Source organism: Centruroides sculpturatus, unplaced genomic scaffold (assembly GCF_000671375.1).
Source record: "Centruroides sculpturatus isolate CEXI.00-Female unplaced genomic scaffold, Cexi_2.0 scaffold60, whole genome shotgun sequence".
Taxonomy (NCBI): domain Eukaryota; kingdom Metazoa; phylum Arthropoda; class Arachnida; order Scorpiones; family Buthidae; genus Centruroides; species Centruroides sculpturatus.
The window spans coordinates 820,623-838,477 of NW_019384349.1; the positions used below are offsets into that span (position 1 = coordinate 820,623).

At 35.1% G+C, this 17,855-nt stretch overlaps 1 protein-coding gene across 1 annotated transcript in view; it reads left to right on the top strand.

Annotated features, from left to right (window-relative positions):
- The first annotated feature begins 66 nt into the window (after positions 1 to 66).
- Positions 67 to 17,855, top strand: part of LOC111636999 (remodeling and spacing factor 1-like) — a 112,500-nt gene continuing 94,711 nt past the window's right edge. Inside the window, exon 1 of the mRNA XM_023382406.1 lies at positions 67 to 241. Coding sequence (XP_023238174.1) covers positions 103 to 241 — 139 coding nt within the window. The 5' untranslated portion in view covers positions 67 to 102. The remainder of the gene's footprint in view (positions 242 to 17,855) is intronic.

The window sequence follows — 17,855 nt, forward strand, 5'->3', positions numbered from 1 at the left end:
ATACTCTTATAAAAAAAAAGAAGGTAAACTTAATTTGTAACGAATACGAAACTATCGCTAGTCATGGTTTCCTACGTCATCATTGTTTCCTTCGGTTGAAAAATGGCGTCAGGCGAAGAGGATTGTCATAATGACCCGAATTTTGCTGTCGTATGTTCATTCCTATTAAATTTCGGCGATATATATGGACTAGAATTAACAATATCGGACATTAAAAGAATGCTAGAAGACACCAAAAATGGTAAGATCGTTTTGCCGTCCGATACGTTATATTTACAGTTTAGTCGGGAATATTAGGCCCGATTTAGGGTTCGTAAAGAACCATTCGGAAGAAGTAAATTCTCTACGAATTTAATCGGTATTTTGTCGACGTAAATAAATTCAAAAAGAGTTATTTTAAAAATGATTTCAGGTTTTGTTACTTGAAAAATCGATTGAAGATTCAAATTTTATTTTAGCCGCCAAAAGTTTTTAAGTCGGTCAAATATGAATTAATCGTTATCGAAGTTTTAAATTAATATTTATTCATTTTTTCTCTTACTCTTAATGTTTTTCACGTAAATTATTCGTTTGCTTAATTATTTAGCATTATATTTCGCATTTAAATATTCTCTTTATCTATGTAATTTTAAAAATTTAATTGAATATAAATAAGCGTTTTATACATACGCTCACGTTGGCGGATGTTTAACTTTAATTTTTGACAACGTGTTTGTTGCTTTGGGTTTGTTTTTAAATTGAAAAACAACACGTTCGGTCGCATTAAAATTAACCTTATTTTTTTAAAAATTTAATTAATAAAATTATGTGTATACAACCTGTATGATAAGTATTTAATTTATTATTAAAAAACATTTGAATTATTGATGTATATTACATTAATTAAAATGATATGTTTGAATTTTAAGTTGATTATATTTTTTTTGTTTTTTTCTAAAATTTAGTTGTGAATTTTTATTGTTTATAATAAATGACATCTCTTTATGTTGAATATATTTGATATGTTAAATGATTGTATGATTTTGATAGTAATTAATAATTCAGATAATAAATATAATGGGTTTACATCAATTAAATTACTTTCTGTATAAAATGCAAATAATAAAGCAAAATTTCTCATATAAATACTATATAAAGAAAAGAAAATTTTATAAAAAAAAAAATAGATAAATAAATTTTTCTCTCTTTTTTCTTTCTTTACTTTTTGTAAAATTTAGTTAACATTTTATTGTTTTTTTCTTTTAGTAATTTGTAAAATCAATGTAAATTTTATATGGAATGCTGTTCTTGATTTCATGAAAAATTTTATTGTAAATAATAAACTAATCTCATTATTAAATTATTTGTTTTATATATTTAATAAAGTAATTTGTTATAAATTTTAATTCAAAATTCTTTATTTTTTAAATAATTTTTGTTCTTTCTTTTTAGTTTTTTTATGTTTTGGTTTATTTAATATATAAATAAATATGCTTAGTGTAAAAAAAAACTCTAGATTTTATATTGGAATTATATAAATTACAAAATCATTTTAAAATATTTTGTAATGAATATAATACCAAATAATAATATCCAAATATTTATTTTCAATTTTCTTCTTTCCTAATAGTAACATAGTAATACTGTAGACTTGAATATATAATTGTTTTGATAGTGTATCAATAATTAATTTATAAGCCAACATTTAAGAATATTTAAAGTTATATAAATAAATTTTTTCAATCATTTTTAATTTTTTATTTGGTAAACTTAAAAATATATATTGATGTTAACTGTTAAGTAAATTTTAAATATTTTCTCATCCATATCTGAATCAATTATATTTATCATTTCAAAAAACAAATAACAATTTTTTTAAAATATAAAATAACATTTTATGAAGCTAGAAAAAACTTAATGCTCGATTTTATTTATTCAAAATTATCTTAAAATTGTAGTCACTTTACCTAAAATTAAAATGAAAAGTTAAATTATATATTATTTTGACATTGAAATATTTTTTTTAATATATTTTTTTCTTAGCTAAAATAAATCAATAATTACTTGTTTAAATTAATACTAAATGGCAACATATGCTATCCATTTCAACTTTATTATTGATACAATCAAATAGTAAGAATTAATTATTTATTTATTTTACATAATTTTGTTGGGAATTTCTTAACAAAATCCTCTAAATAAAGTATTTTTTAGTATTTGGAATGTATAAAAAATATTCTAAGCAAAATTTTATTAAATAAAAATATGCTTTAATGAAATTCATTTAATAGTTGATTTCAATTTTTTATTCTTTGGATATACCTGGAAAAATAGTCATGCTTTGCAAAATAACATAACTAAACATAGAATAAAAAAATAAATTAAACAATTTTCTAGGATTATATTATTTCAGGTGTGTTTTAAATTTGACTTTTTTTACTAAATAAGAATTGAAATGTAATAAAATTAAAATATTATATGAATCTAATTATTCAAAAATCTATACATTTATGTATTGAACAGATAACTTTATAAATGTAAATGTAAATAAATTTCTATACTTCAAAAATTTATGTATAAAACATATCAACTTTTCATTATATTTTACTTGAGTCTGTTTATTATGTATTACAAGGAAAAAATGTCCAAAAGTTTTTTGTTACTAAATTATTAAACATTTAAACCCAAATATTCAGCACCTTATAAATAGCATATTGTTTTATGACAAAATTTTAATATAATGCAACATATTAATATAATTTAAATTATTTGTAACTATGTATTAATTTTACATGAAACAACTAGAATTTTAATTATGCTAAATTGATATGAAAATAATGATTCAACAAGTTATTTTATAGAGTATAGACTTTTCAAATACATTACACATGATAAGATAGTGTTTTAAAATAAAATGATTGTATATTTAGATTCCATATAACATTATCTGAATTTAAAACAATATTTCATAAGGCCGAGAAGTGATATTTTATAATATACAACATACGCTAATATTTAACAATATCATATAGTAACTGGGCTGTTATGAAAGCTAAAATTTGACAAATTCTTTACTTTATGTCAACTTAGCATATAGAATAATTTTTGCATCTAATGCAAATTTTAATGCTTAGTAAAAACAGAAATAAATACTTTTTCAAAGTGTTTACTATATTTTTAATAAATAAATTTCTATTATTCAGCATATTTGTTCAATATTTATTTATTTATTTTATTTATTCAATATAAATAATAGCAATTGTTATTTTAGTTGGTTAAAACATCACCAGCAATTTTAAACAAATTGTTAAAAAAAAAAATACATATTAAATTATCTTGCCAAAATAACTAGACTTCTTCAAGTAGAATGTGATCCAGTAGAATATAGTTTTAAGTTTTAGTTTTTTACATGTTGTTCCTTGCTTACAAAGCAAAATCAGAAGCACATGGCTCCAGTCAAATTGACACCAGAGTTATTGTTTCCATGTGTTTTACCTGTTAATATGATATTAAATAAACACTTATATAAAATTTAAAAAAATTACCATATTTATTCAAATAATTCATGCCTTTGAGTAATTCACAGCCCTGTTTTTAAGATACTGGTTTAAAAAATGGAAAATACTTGATGAATGTAATTTATTACATATTTAACAAATTTTACTAATTTATGATTGTAAACAATAGCAACCTTCACTCTTTTGCTGTGTTGTAGCATTCAGGAAATGTAACATAATATTACAAATAATGGTGACACTCAGTTTACAAGTTCATGTGGTATTAAAAGAAAAAAACACTAGCAATGAGTTGCATAACTTTTCTGTCTGTTATGAGATTTTATTTTAAAAATAACTTATATATTATTAATCATAATAAAATTATGTAGGTTTCATCTGTTATGAGATTTTATTATAAAAAACTTTTTATATTATTAATTGTTAGAAAATGGCAAAAGCTTAATTTTGAGGATAGAGATGAGTTTTATAAAAAAAATTGTAAATGCTAATAATTAGTAAAGTCTTCATTAAGACAAACCCCTCTCAAGATATGATACATGATGTCCTTTTACGTCCCCATCCTCTCAACCTTTAAGCATTTAAATTTAATAGCATCAATGCCCCTTACACACAAGCTATCATGTCAAATTTAATTTCTTAATCTTCATCCCATCCTGAAATATTAAACAAAATAGATGATGTTAACACACACACACCAGAATTTTCTTGCCTTTTTTTTTTAATTTTTTGGGTTTAGAGAATTTCTTCCTATTCATCCAACAATAACTAACCTACCATTGCTTAAAAGAATATTGATCATAGATAGAGAGTCTTAGAATAAATTAGAATTATCAGGAGTTTATAATATTTCTTTACTTTATAACAGCAAAATTCTTTATTGCATAATTAATATGAATTTGCTGGTTTTAAATCTACTGACCCTTTTTAAATCATGCAATCCTATCTTATCTTTCATTATTTGAGCATTACAGTTTTTTCAAATGGAGAATTGCAGAACATGAAAAACATATGGACTACAGGAAATTACAAAAATTTGACAGCTTTCTTTTCAGTTAATATTGTTAGTACTCTTTGGAACTCCTAAAGGCAATAGATATTGCATTGAAACTCTTTACATGTAAATCTGTTAATATTCTTAGTTCATCAACTTACCATTAACCTTACATAGTGTGTTAATAGTGTGTTAACTGCTTACCTAGATATATTAAAATAATTTATGAATTATAGCTTATTATTTGTATAAAAATTTAAGATTATTTTGATTTATTTGTACTGTTTAATTATCTGGATTAATTATTTGTTGTATCATGGAATGTTTAAAAAAATTTGTACTGTATAGTGCAGGTAACACCATGCTTTTTGAAGAAAGGTCTAATGATAAAGGTCATGGTAAAATCATACCAAATCTCTTGCACAGTGTGTGGATTTTTGGCTGCCCAAATTCTGCAATTGTGCATATTCATGATACCATGCAGATGAAACTGAGCTTTGTCAGTCCACAAAATGTTCCATGGCCAGTTGTTGTCCAGTTCAGCAAAAAAATGAGTAAAAAATGCAGGGAAAATGACTCATGCATCCTGATCAGGACCAAGCAGCTGCTGAACATAGGAAATCTTATAAGGATAACAGTACAGAATTTGCCTTATCACTTTGAACACTATTTACTGGCTTGTTTAAAGACTTTTCAATATGCATGTGCTGCTTGTTTCCATAACATTTTTCATCGTTTCTTCCTGTAACATTTTGGCTTCATCCTCCACTGTCTGCTGTTCCAGAAGCTTCCATCCTCTGCTAAGTGTGACATTTGAGGAACCTGTTACTCCAAATTTCTGGATCGTTTTTAGGACAGCATTTACAGTCATTAGGTCATTTTTAAACCCTTCAATGTCCTGAGTTTTCACAATGTTGTCAAACCACAACTGTTATTTTGATAAAACTTCATGAGAAGTGCATCATTTTTGGTAATAGTATCATTATTTTTTAACATATTGCTTCTAACTGATAAGAAACTGATGCATTCCTCAGTATCAAACAAGCACCTTCACCTTCTACAAACTAGATGTAGTATCCTTGTACCCTTTGGTGCCCACGTTTGAAGCCATTACGGCTTCAAATGTGGGCACCAAACGTGCTTATCAACTTTCTGCTCCTCAAAAAGAGCTTTAATATCTAGCAGGTACTTGATATACGTGATGCACTGATTTTTATCACCGAGCATAATTATTTCCATTTCAATTGAAATATTTATTTACAGAAGCAGGGAGTTTCCATGGGTTCCCCTTTATCTGCTATTTTAGTGGAGCTCATTATGAGAGAAATTGAGCACAGAGTATTCAATTCCCCACTTGCCATCCACTACTTGCTGCTGTACTTGCATTACGTTGACTACATACTCATAGCATGGGAAGATAGAGATGCTGCATGAAAGTAAAAAATGTTTCAACTCTCAAGCATATATCCTTCCATTAACTTCACTTGGGAGAAAGAGAATGATGCAGTAATAACATTCTTAGATTTGTGCATACGTAGATCACCTGATGGGCCACAGTTCTCGGTTCACCACAAATCTAATATGGCACCACATATTATCCCAGCAGATGCTTTCCAGCCTTTGCAGTATGTTAATGCCACCATTGCCACCCTGATTAAAAGAGCCTTCTTACTGTCATCAAAGCAAGTGCTGGTAAATATGGAATTGAACACCATTAGTTTGGTAGTACAGACTGCTAGTTTCTTACATGCTAAGTTCATGCATGTGCTCTCAACATGATAAGAAAATCCCTATTTTCAAGTACCATGCTATTTAATAAGAGGGAATTTTCTGTAGTCTAGCCATTGTTGTCATACCTTGGACTCTCGTCCATACATATTTGCCATATTTTTAAGCAGCATAACCTTCTCCTGCCCCTATCCCCGCTACCAAGTCTACATAGGATCATATGCAATGACAAGGATAAATTCTCCACTTTAGAAAAATAGGGGTCTATACTGTACTGCTGGAGAATCTCGCAACAGGAATAAATACAAAGTACATTGGGGCCACAACAAGAATGCTTGCTAGCTGCCTAGCAGAACACCAAGATGATGTAGTGAATGGAAGGCACACCACAGAGCTTACAAAAAAGGTGCTCGAGCAGAGTTACAACCTGCTATGGACCCAAGCAACAATGATCAAGTGCTGCAAAAATTGAAAATTTGTCTTTATATGGGAGTCCCTTCTCACGGCAACCTCAGATGCATGCAACACTCCCACTCTCGACCTGCCCAATGTATGGGTCATGCTGTATAAGCGGTTAAACAACGATGCTCATCCAGTGTCACATTACTAACATGGATCTATGTCCATGCATGCGTCACTTTGCAACACACATATCACATCGCATGCATGACTTCGAACACATTCGAAAATTAGTTGCTCATTCTTAACAGTTTATCAAATATTTTAATTTGAAAATGTGTGTTCTGTTCTCCTTCTCAGTATATTCTGTACGTTCTTTTAAAACATTTATTCACCTGATGATGATGATTATAAATTTGTTGAAAGTACTTGCAATAAAAAAGCATTTATAATGCTTAACTCAGTGAATTCTCTGTCCTACTATACAATATTTGGCGTGAGTATTAATTTATAGTATTCCACTGTATAATTCTCCAATTATAACTTTTCACAATTTAAACTTTAATTATGAACACTAGGGTTTCTCATTTTCCGGTCTTTTGCTTGTCCTGGGATCCCGGGATAAAAGTGAACTGTTTCCCGGGATCCCGGGAAATCCCGGGATAGAATTAATTATTTTTAAGGTATACAAAATATCTTGAAATCAAATGATATAATTATTTTCCATTTTTTAAAGTAATTTTAAAGTTCTGTAACCTCCAAAATCATATTAATAATGCTGTGTAAGGTCTATAGGCCTATAATAAAAATTACCTTTAAATAACGTAGAAATTTTCACAAATAGAAAAAAATTAATTAAAGTTTGCTGGAAACTGCATACAACAACAACAAAAAAAATGTTTTGAATTGAGTTAAAAATTAAAAAAATGAACTTCTAATTTAGAAGGTAATTTTCGTTTTTTAAATAAAATATAATACAAAATATTGCAAACTTTTATAAGATTTTAAAAAGCAAAGATGGTCAATACTCCGATAACTCACTCTAATTCTTATTTTAGTAATGAAAAGTCTTGCCACCGAGAATGCCCTTTCCGATTCAATTGATGTGATTGGAATAGTGTTTAATGCATTTAAGAGAAGACAGATATTATGTGTTTTTTCACCTGTAGCCTGGAAGCTTTCGAGTTCGTTTTCGAGATTGTAGTACTTCTTTCGCTCTCTAGTATTCTTGATTTGTCTACCTTGGCTGCTTTAATAGCGGCATCAAGCTTAGAGCTCGATAATTCGGCAATTCATTTGGCTTTAATAATCAGGTTTATGAAGAAAAACTTCATACTTGCAGACTTTGTACTCGTTTGTATCCTTGCCCAATTTGCACAATCTGGCGTCAGGCATTTATTGAAGCTACTGGGCATGGTTAAAACTCAAGACAGCGTAAGCACAATTATTCCAGATATTACAGGTTCCGACAAGTAAAGAATTTTTATAGTCCTGCCACAAATAAGCTATATATTGATTATTGACCATTTGTGACATGCTATAACGAGCAAAAATTTAAAAAAACTAATAGGTAGGTTTAAAATTAATAAATACAAATGTATTCTGACAGTGAATGAGTTAATTATGCTTTCTATTTGCAAAATTCCTCAACCTTAACACAAAATAAGAAAAAAAGTGAATTTTTAAGAAATTTGCGGGATTTCCCGGGATGAGAAAAATTTCCTGGGATATTTCCCGGGTTAAAAAAACAACCGGGATCCCGGAATCCCGTTTGAGAAACCCTAATGAACACTATATACACTGAATGATCACTACATTAGGAACACCTGTCTAATAATGAATTAGTCTACTTTTCTGAGTGATCAGGGCTTGTAAATACTGGGGATGGACTCTACAAGATGATGAATGTCCTCTATTCTTAACTTGGTCCATTCCTGCTTGAGCAGTTTTGTTAGTTGGTGCACATTTTTCAGAGGAGCAGTTGACAACACTACCACATATTCCAGCATATTCTAATCATGCTTTTAGTAGAGTTGCAGTCTGGTGAGTTTGGGAACAAGGCAGTGTGTGGAATTCATTATCATGTTCCTCTAATTAGTCCCAAGTGAACCTTGCCTGGTGATATGTTATCATGGTGAAACATAACATCTGTGAAAAAACATAATCTAGAGATATGGATTTGGAGATCACCTAACAGGTTTCTGTATTGTTCACTATTCAAGGAATGGGATGACGAGCAATGGTCATAAGCCTTTCTAAGACAATTCCTTCCAGACCATGATATTACCATCACTAGCTTGTGGAACCTGAACTGTTCAACAGAAGTATGCAGCTTCATGCTATTTAAGTCAGATTAGGACTGCCATCAGTGCAGTTTAGAATGAAACAGAACTCATCACTCCAGATGACTTTCTTCCACATATTAAAGGTTCAATGATGCTTTCTCTCTTCCAGACAAGATGTTGTTTGCAATGAACTGGTTAAAAGAGGTACCTGTGCAGGTCAATGGTTATTGAATCCCAGTCAATGCAAGGTATCTTAAATGGTCATTGTCAAAACGCATCTGCCTTGTCCACTGTTGCACTGGTGGGCAAGCTATTCCGCTGTGGTATGTCTTTGTTCAGATGCTAGTCTTGAATGTAACGCTTATCTCTGGGGTTAACCACATGTGACTGGTCACTGTGTGATCTTATGGTGGATGTTTGTGCATGATTTAGCCACTCATGGACTGGGAACCATGTTACAAAAACAAGCAACAAATGCAGCTGTTTCAGAAGTACTGGTCCCAATGATCTGTGCTCAAAGTTCTCAAGTTGCCCATAACCATCTATTGTCTTTTAGTATGTAAATGACAGGTCAACACATCGCATCACAGTTGCAGCAATTGTGACATGGCAATTACAGGATGCCATTACCACATCCAAGATGGTGCTGACATGATGTTCCTAATGCAGTGACCAGTGTCTCCCCTAGTGTAATGGACGTCCATTAAAGTCGCTGGTTGGGGAAAGTGCGGTTGAAGTGTTTGGTATAACTCCACCAGAAGAAGAAAAATCATGTATAAGTGGTCTGACAAGAAGTCCGAGCTAATGAAATGAAGTTTGTCCAGTTTGGCGAGCTGGGAGAAGCCCCGAAGGCTCCCAGCTTTGAGGCCTGACACCGTCGCCGATGGTGCCAACGAAAAGACCTCCACTCTGGGCAAAACCCAACTTAACTTAATCCCACCTGAGTACCGGTGACCGGTGGGATATTGAGGAAGAACCAAGAAAATCGAAAACATCCTTGTGCACCAGCAACAACAACCAATGAAAAAATCTCCAGTAATCCAGTGTACTTAGTAGTGCACACAACTGGAGTGAAATCCTTGTCTAAAGCTTGAATCAAAAATTGTTTGAATCGACCATTGGACACAGATCAGGAGATTTACTGGTGGAAACAGCTTTCCCACAACAATCAGCAAAACTTCTGGAAACCCTGGGAGAAATGGCAGTCACTATCACCCCACACGGAAGCCTAAACTCATCACGTGGGGTAATATCTGAGATTGATCTGATATCCAAAGACGAATCAGATATTCAGATCGGCCTTTCAGACCAAGGGGTCACTGCTGTCCGATGCATTTCCATTCGTTGAGATGGCAAGTTGATTCCTACCAAACATCTTATTTTGACATTTAATAAACTGACTTTGCCATCTGTTATTACAGCAGGTTATCTGCACTGCCCAGTTTGTCCGTATGTTCCAAATCCGCTGCGTTGCTTCAAATGCCAGCAATTTGGACATTCACAAACATCCTGCCAAGGGAAAAGTGTATGCGCATAGTGTGGAACTGAAGGTCACGAGAATACTGAATGTAAAAGTACCCCATGCTGTGTGAACTGAAAAGACACCCATCCTGCCTACTCCCGAAAATGCCCTGCATGGCAGAGAGAGAGAAAGAGATCCAGCAAGTGAAAACCATTAACAACATACCATACCCAGAGGCTTACCACATGGTCACTCAAAGTGCAACAGTGAAACAAAAAACATTTGAAAGCCACAAAGACATGTGGGGTTCAAACAGATATTTCTGTCTCCCCAAGCAAATCTCTTACTTGCCATGTGAAATGTTTAATACTTCCATCTATGCAAACACCAGAAAAGGAGAGTACAAAAGCAAAAACACCCCTACCTAAAACGGGTAATAACAAGAAACCTGGTTTCTAAAAAGGCTAGTAAGAACCCACTAAACAAACAGAGTAAAAGCAGCTCTCTCTAAATCTAAAAAATCAGAGGCTCAGTCTATGAGTGAGTTCTCTGATATCTCTGATGAAGAAAATAATATGGAGGTGACTCAACCAATATTGCCTCTGAAAGGAAAATCACCAGTTAAATTGAAGAGGGACACTTTTTTGCAAAGAATGCTGCCTCAAACACAATGGATTATAAAATAATCAATGGAACTGTCGTGGTTTTTGTAACAACTTCTCTAAATTAACTCGACATCATCTATTCCTTCTCTCTGTGTGGCACTCCAAGAAACCCATCTAAAACCTGGAGAAAGAATTTCTTTAAAAGGATTCGATCTCTACCGCATGATGGATGATGATAGGCACACCCGCACCAGTGGAGATGTAGCCGTACTGGTTTCAAACTGCATCCCGTCCTTACCGGTACAAATAACAACAGAGCTGCAAGCTGTGGCAGTCAGAATTTCAATTGGCATAACTGTCACAGTTTGTTCTATATACTTGTCACCAAATGTCAGAGTCAATGAGGATGAATTGGATACCTTGGTTGGACAGCTGCCAACTCCATTCCTTTTACTTGGTGATTTCAATGGCCACAATCCAATGTGGAGCAGTCACAATATCAACCGTCAAGGCAGAGCCATCGAAATATTCTAAGGTAACCACCAACTGTATTTATTTAATACTGGAGAAGTGACATACTTCCAAGCTCCAACAAGAACATTCACTACCATTGATCTATCATTAGCAACACCAAACCTGTTTTCAGTGTTTACATGGGATGTTGGATCTAATCCACTTTCCAGTGACCATTTCCCAATACAGTGGTACCTCAGGATACGAAATTAATCCGTTCCGAAACTGAGATCGTATCATGAAAATGTCGTAAGGTGGATTATCTTTTCCCATACGATTACATGTAAAACCAAATAATTCGTTCCAACGCGAAAAACATACTCAAATTAAAGCCAAGTAATACATTAAAAAAGATAACTGTAGTAAGAAAAACAAATGTAAAATGCGAACTAATGTAACGTCGTATGGTGAATTTTTGTTCGTATCGTGGAGCAAAAATATGTTCGAATTTCATGTCGTATCCTGAAAATTTCGTATGCTGGGGCGTTCGTAACCTGAGGTACCACTGTATATTTAAAATATTGAGGCGGAGAAAGCTGTGAAACAGCCTGTGCACCATGCTGGAAACTTGAAATGGCAGATTGGCCTGCATTCTCCTCTTTGGCTAACATCACTGAGGAAGTGGTCAATACTGCTGATATCAATGATGCAGTTGAAGTTGTCACTTCCAGTATTATTCAGGCAGCCGAAAAAACAATGGGGAAAATATCAACCAGATATCCAAAGCATCCAAAACCATGGTGGGATCAGAATTGCGAGGCAGCATTTAAAAGACAAAAGAAAGCATGGGGGATTTTCAGAAGATACCCCACTGCTAACAATTTGATTGCTTTTCAAAAAGCAAAGAGAAATGCCAGAAAAATAAGAAGGCAAACCCAAAGGGATTCTTGGAGGAAGTATGTTTCTCGTATAACATCTTCCACCAGCTCAAAAGCAGTCTGGGATAAAATCCATAAAATTAATGGAAAATATGCTTCTCACTCTCTGTTCATGCTGGAAAATAATGGCACAATAATCAGTGATATACAAGGTATTGCTGATTTGTTGGGTGAAACGTTTTTTCCTTCATCCAGCAATATTATGTATACAAGGAACTTTCAGGCTTATAAAGCCCAAAGTGAAAAACAATATTTAAACTTTCACTCCTCATCTAATGAGGAATATAATGCGCCATTCAGCAGAATAGAACTATGTACAGCGATCTTATGCTCGAGGAATACTGCTTTAGGCCCAGATAAAATCCACTACAGCATGATTAAAAATCTGTTGGACAATTCCCTTGGTAATCTTTTGAATCCGTTTAACAGAATATGGGCAGGGTATAGCTTTCCTGACTCCTGGAGGCCATCTATCATTATTCCCATTCCCAAGCCAGGTAAAGATTGTAAAAATCCCTCTAATTACAGACCAATCTCTTTGACGAGTTGTCTCTGTAAACTCTTTGAGAGAATGGTAAACAGACGTCTGATGTTTCTCTTAGAGGAAAAGAATTACTTTTCACCACATCAGAGTGGATTTCGTAGGAACAGAAGTACCATGGACAATTTAGTAAACCTTGAAGCATCCATACACGAAGTGTTTGTTAGACAACAGCACTTAGTGTCTGTGTTTTTTGATATAGAGAAGGCCTACAATCGCTGCTGGTGATATTGGATACTCTGTGATTTGCATGAATTTGGATTGCAGGGTAATTTGCCAATTTTTATAAAAAACTTCTGACAGAATTGAAGATTCCAAGTCAGGATGGGTACCACTTTATCTAGGCCTTTCACACAAGAAGGTGTTCTTCAAGGTTGTGTTTTGAGTGTGACACTGTTTCTAATTAAAATTAACAGTATAGCTAAGTGTCTTCCTCCCAGTGTGAAACACTCTCTGTATGTGAATGGCTCTCAGATCTCCTGCCAGTCAAGTAGTAACATGAGTTTCATCGAGAGACAACTGCAAACCTGACTAAATCACATAGACAATTAGTCCAAGACCAATGGTTTTACTTTTAATGCAGAGAAGACCTCGTGCATCCACTTTTGCCGAAGGCGTGGTTTGCACCTGGACCCTGAAATTCATCTAAATGGGGTTAAAATTCCAATGGTCAACAAGGTGAAGTTCTTGGATGTTTTATTTGACCAAAAACTGATGTTTTTTTTCCACATTTGCACAATTTGAAGAGTAGATGTTTCTTCTTCTTCTTCTCAGTTTATATGGAGAGTATAGCTCTTCTTAGGCTCTTTCTCCAATGTGCCGTTGCTCTGGAATGGTTACTTAAATCACCCTGTTCAAGCGACATAGGTTTTTAACATCATCATGAGGTGGCGGGGAGCTATCTTCGTCAATGGCTCATATATCGACTTCAGTGTACTGTTATTGATCAATTTTACCTTCAGAGCCTCACCCATATCTCTGCGGGCTTCTACGTACTTAGGGCATTGTAGCCAATAGTGGGTTTCCCTCTCCAAGCAGTGAGGGCAGTTCGGCATGTCGTGTAGCCATCTGGAATATAGGAAATCATTCAATGGGGCCGCCTCCGTACGCAACTGGGCCAGTAACGACTCCATCTGCCTGTTTGATGCATACTGGTAGTACCAAGGGGCGAAAGGATGGAGATAGTCCCTGCCCTTACCCCTTAATTCAGCCGACCAGATGCCTGTCAGCCTGCGGACTGCACAAGCCACATCCTTCGGCATCAGCGGTTTCCAAACCGAGCCATTCGGTTCAACAAACCTCGCTACCCTATCAGCCTCTTTGTTAATTGGTATCTCTGTGTGGCCGGGGGTCCACCCTGCTAAACATGCCTCCCTCTGCGTTCCTATATTCGCCACCAGGTCAATGAACAGCGCTGGTGACGAAAAATCCACATTCTCCACTGCATTAACCCCTTTTAAGCCGCCCATTTTTTTAGAATTTTTAATTAAGCATAAAAAATACTTAAAACTGAAAAAAAAACGAAAGAAATGTGTTAATTTTGAAGAAAAAGCTTCAAAGTCTAAGTTTTTTTGTCTGGCCTTTCTGCGAAATTTAACACCAATGAGTTATTGTTTACACAGCTGGATGACCTTGAACACAGCTGGAGTCGGATTTCCCGGGACATTCTCATAGACATCGCAGGAGGACAAGGGTTTGAAGTAGGGTGACTTCAATCTGGCGGTATATTTTTAAATATTTTTAAAAAATTATAATTTTTATTGAGATTTCCGACCCCCCCTAATTAATTAAACTTCTATATAATAAAATCTATTAATTAAAAAAATTAAAAAACTATCGGAAGTCGTTTTTGACATCAGAAAGCAGCTTTAAATAACTTTACCGAAGGAAAATCGGTGCGCTACAACTTTAGAATGATAAATTAATTTTGATAAAAAACTCCCATTAAAAAAACATTAAGCCTTAATCGAGCCTTATCAAAGGCTCATTAAAATCGCGATAAAATTTTTTCGCGTGCGCAAAAAATTCTGAAAAAATTTGGGGACCTAAAAAACATTCCAAAAATTCAAAAAAAATAATTTTTTCAAAAGTGGCCTTAACGACGTAACGCTATAAAACTTGCTCGAGCCACACTCGAGCGCGGCTCAGAAGGGGTTAAGCACCAACAGACTATCTGAAAAAATGGCAATCGGCCCTTTAATCTGCTGGAGAACCCAAAACGCTCTCAGTAACTTTTGCACCTCCGCCCCGAACACGCTACATGACTCATGGAGAGACCAGACTTCCGAGGTATGCCGCTTCAGGACCACCACCCCTATGGTCGTTCTTCCCCTGGTTTTTGAGGCATCCACCCCCATTTGTTTCCACTCGGGCCACTTCGTGGACGCTGTCCACTGGAAATGTGCCCTATATGCCTCTGGGGGAAGCCCTGACATGTGGTCATAATCATGAATACTCAAATGCTTCCAGATGCTCTCCAGGTCGGGCGGCGCCAACTGTTGCCGGTATATCTGATTCAGCGGAATGTTTGCCCAGCGGGCCTCCGCATACAGCCAAGAGATGTACGGTGCGTGGTGTTATCTCCATCTGTAGTACGATAGACCAACCTCCGACGTAAAAATGCAATATAAAGGACTGAATCTCCCTCTAGATATATGCACCATCCCGTGATTTATTGCCCTCGGCCGGAACTGGACCCGCAGAGGAATGTAGCCTGTTTCTGGGAGGGGTCCCTAAGACTACCCCTTAGAGGGGTAGTCTTAGGGACTTCCAAGGCAGTTCTCAATGCCTCCATAAAAGGCGTCTCGATCCATTTTAATGTTAATGGCGGTGCCCCTGCCAACACCAAGGCCCCAAACTCGGCCATTGGACTAAGCACCGCCTTAATAAGTCGCAGAAAACACTCTCGTTGGTCACCATTCTGGCTGGAGGTGAAATACTTAAGAAACGCTCCTGCCTTCGTAAGTTTGGAGCACAGATAGTTTGTGTGCACCTTCCATGTAAACAATCGGTGGAAGTGAATCCCCAGTATCTGCACCTCCGTCCATTGGGGTATGACCCCTGAGCTTAGAGCAAGTGTAATGCCTGGCCTCCTCTTCAGGGATAAATCCACTACTGCACTTTTCGTTGCCGAGAACGACAAGCTCCACGTGGCCACCTAGTGGTCTAGGGAGTCTAATGCCGTCTGCGCATACCTTGCTGTGCACACCTAATTGGTGCTGGACGCTATTATGAACAGATCATCTGCATACACCACCGTCGTTACCGATGTCGGGAGTGCCGTCCACAAGTCGGCCCTATAACACACGAACAAAAGAGGTGCAAGGACGCTCCCCTGCGGAACACCCTGAACAAAGTCGTGACGCCCCGTAAAACCCCCCTCCAGTGCACCCTGAATGACAGCTGCAAAAGAAGTGAGGCCAGCCACCTCAAGGTTTGGCCACAGAGCCCCAGTGCTTCCAGTTTTGCCAGAAGCCCATTCTGGCATACAGAATCGTACGCCCCCTCCAAGTCCAGTGCAATAACGTATGTCCACTTATGCTGGGTGCGGGCTACTGCAATAGTATGATGCAGTACAACTAGTGCTTCCTCTACTCCCCGATACAAGAGAAACCCAAAGTGGTGGTCGCTGAACAGATTCTCTCTCACCAGTTGTTGCTGGATGCAATTGAGGATCATACGCTCAAATGTTTTAGCTATCTGTGAGGTGAGGGAGATGGGCCGGTATGAATGCACCGTTGTTGACTGACGTCCTGGTTTGGCTATCGGCACAATCGTGGCATTTTTCCAGTTGGGAGGACACACCCGTCTTCCAAATCTCATTAAAACAGTCTAAAAGAGCCTGTATCCCCTCTGAGAGTAGATGTTTAAAATCCCTGAACCTTTTAAAGGTATTATGCTGCTTATCCTGGGGAGCAGATAAACTTTTGATGCTCAGGATTTATAGGGCCCTTGTTTGCTCAAAGCTGGATTACAGTTGCATTGTTTATGGCTCTGCGTGGGAATCTACTCTTCGGATGCAGGATCCAATCCATCATCAAGCATTGCGTTTGTGCACTGGTGCATTTTGAACTTCTCCTGTGCAAAGCCTGTACGTGGATGCTTATGAGCCTCCACTATCCCTCAGGAGGAAACAGTTGTCTCTGTTTTATTAAATTAAGAAGAAATCTCAGTAGTAATTCAAACACAAATAATTATCGTATTTATCTTCAGGCACTTGGCAATACTCATCATCAAGTTTTATTCAGTTGATACGTGTTGTTATTACACACGTTTCGGGCATTTATTGCCCCTCTTCAGCCAACTAAAAACAAAAGTTCAACACTATAAAATTACAACAAACATATTAGGTATTGTTTTTCTAAAAGCATACCTTTTTAATTACAGGTTATCAAGATATTAAAAACCACAGGTTTCATCGCTTATGTTTACTGGTTGTTACAAAAATTTCTTGGCGCTTAACACACTTTAATCTAAGAAAACATACGGTTTATGTTATCTAAAATATTTTAAAACCTTATTTTTTATGTGGATTTTACATGACAAATTTACAATGAAGTACGTACCTAATTATTTGTTTTTCGCTGTTATAAAATCTAAACACTTTAAAAATTTTTTTTTTTTATACATTTACAACAATATATTACAACAAAGTTGACATATTTGTCTTTCAAAATCATGCAATTTTCTCTTTTTGCAAACGATTGGGATGACCTTTCCTCCCCCTCTTGTTTCCCCCAGTTAAGCTTACCACTGGTTACTATGGTCATATGACTAGCAGGCCACCTTGTGGCAGTATTACTTTTTACATGAAATATTTTTTATCCTAAAATGTCTTTTTTATACAAATTATTTCTTTTCAAGAAAATACCTCATTCTAAAAATCCTGTTTACATAAATATTTCAAAAAATTACCTTTTACATAAATTATCGTTTCTGCAGATTATAAGATATTTA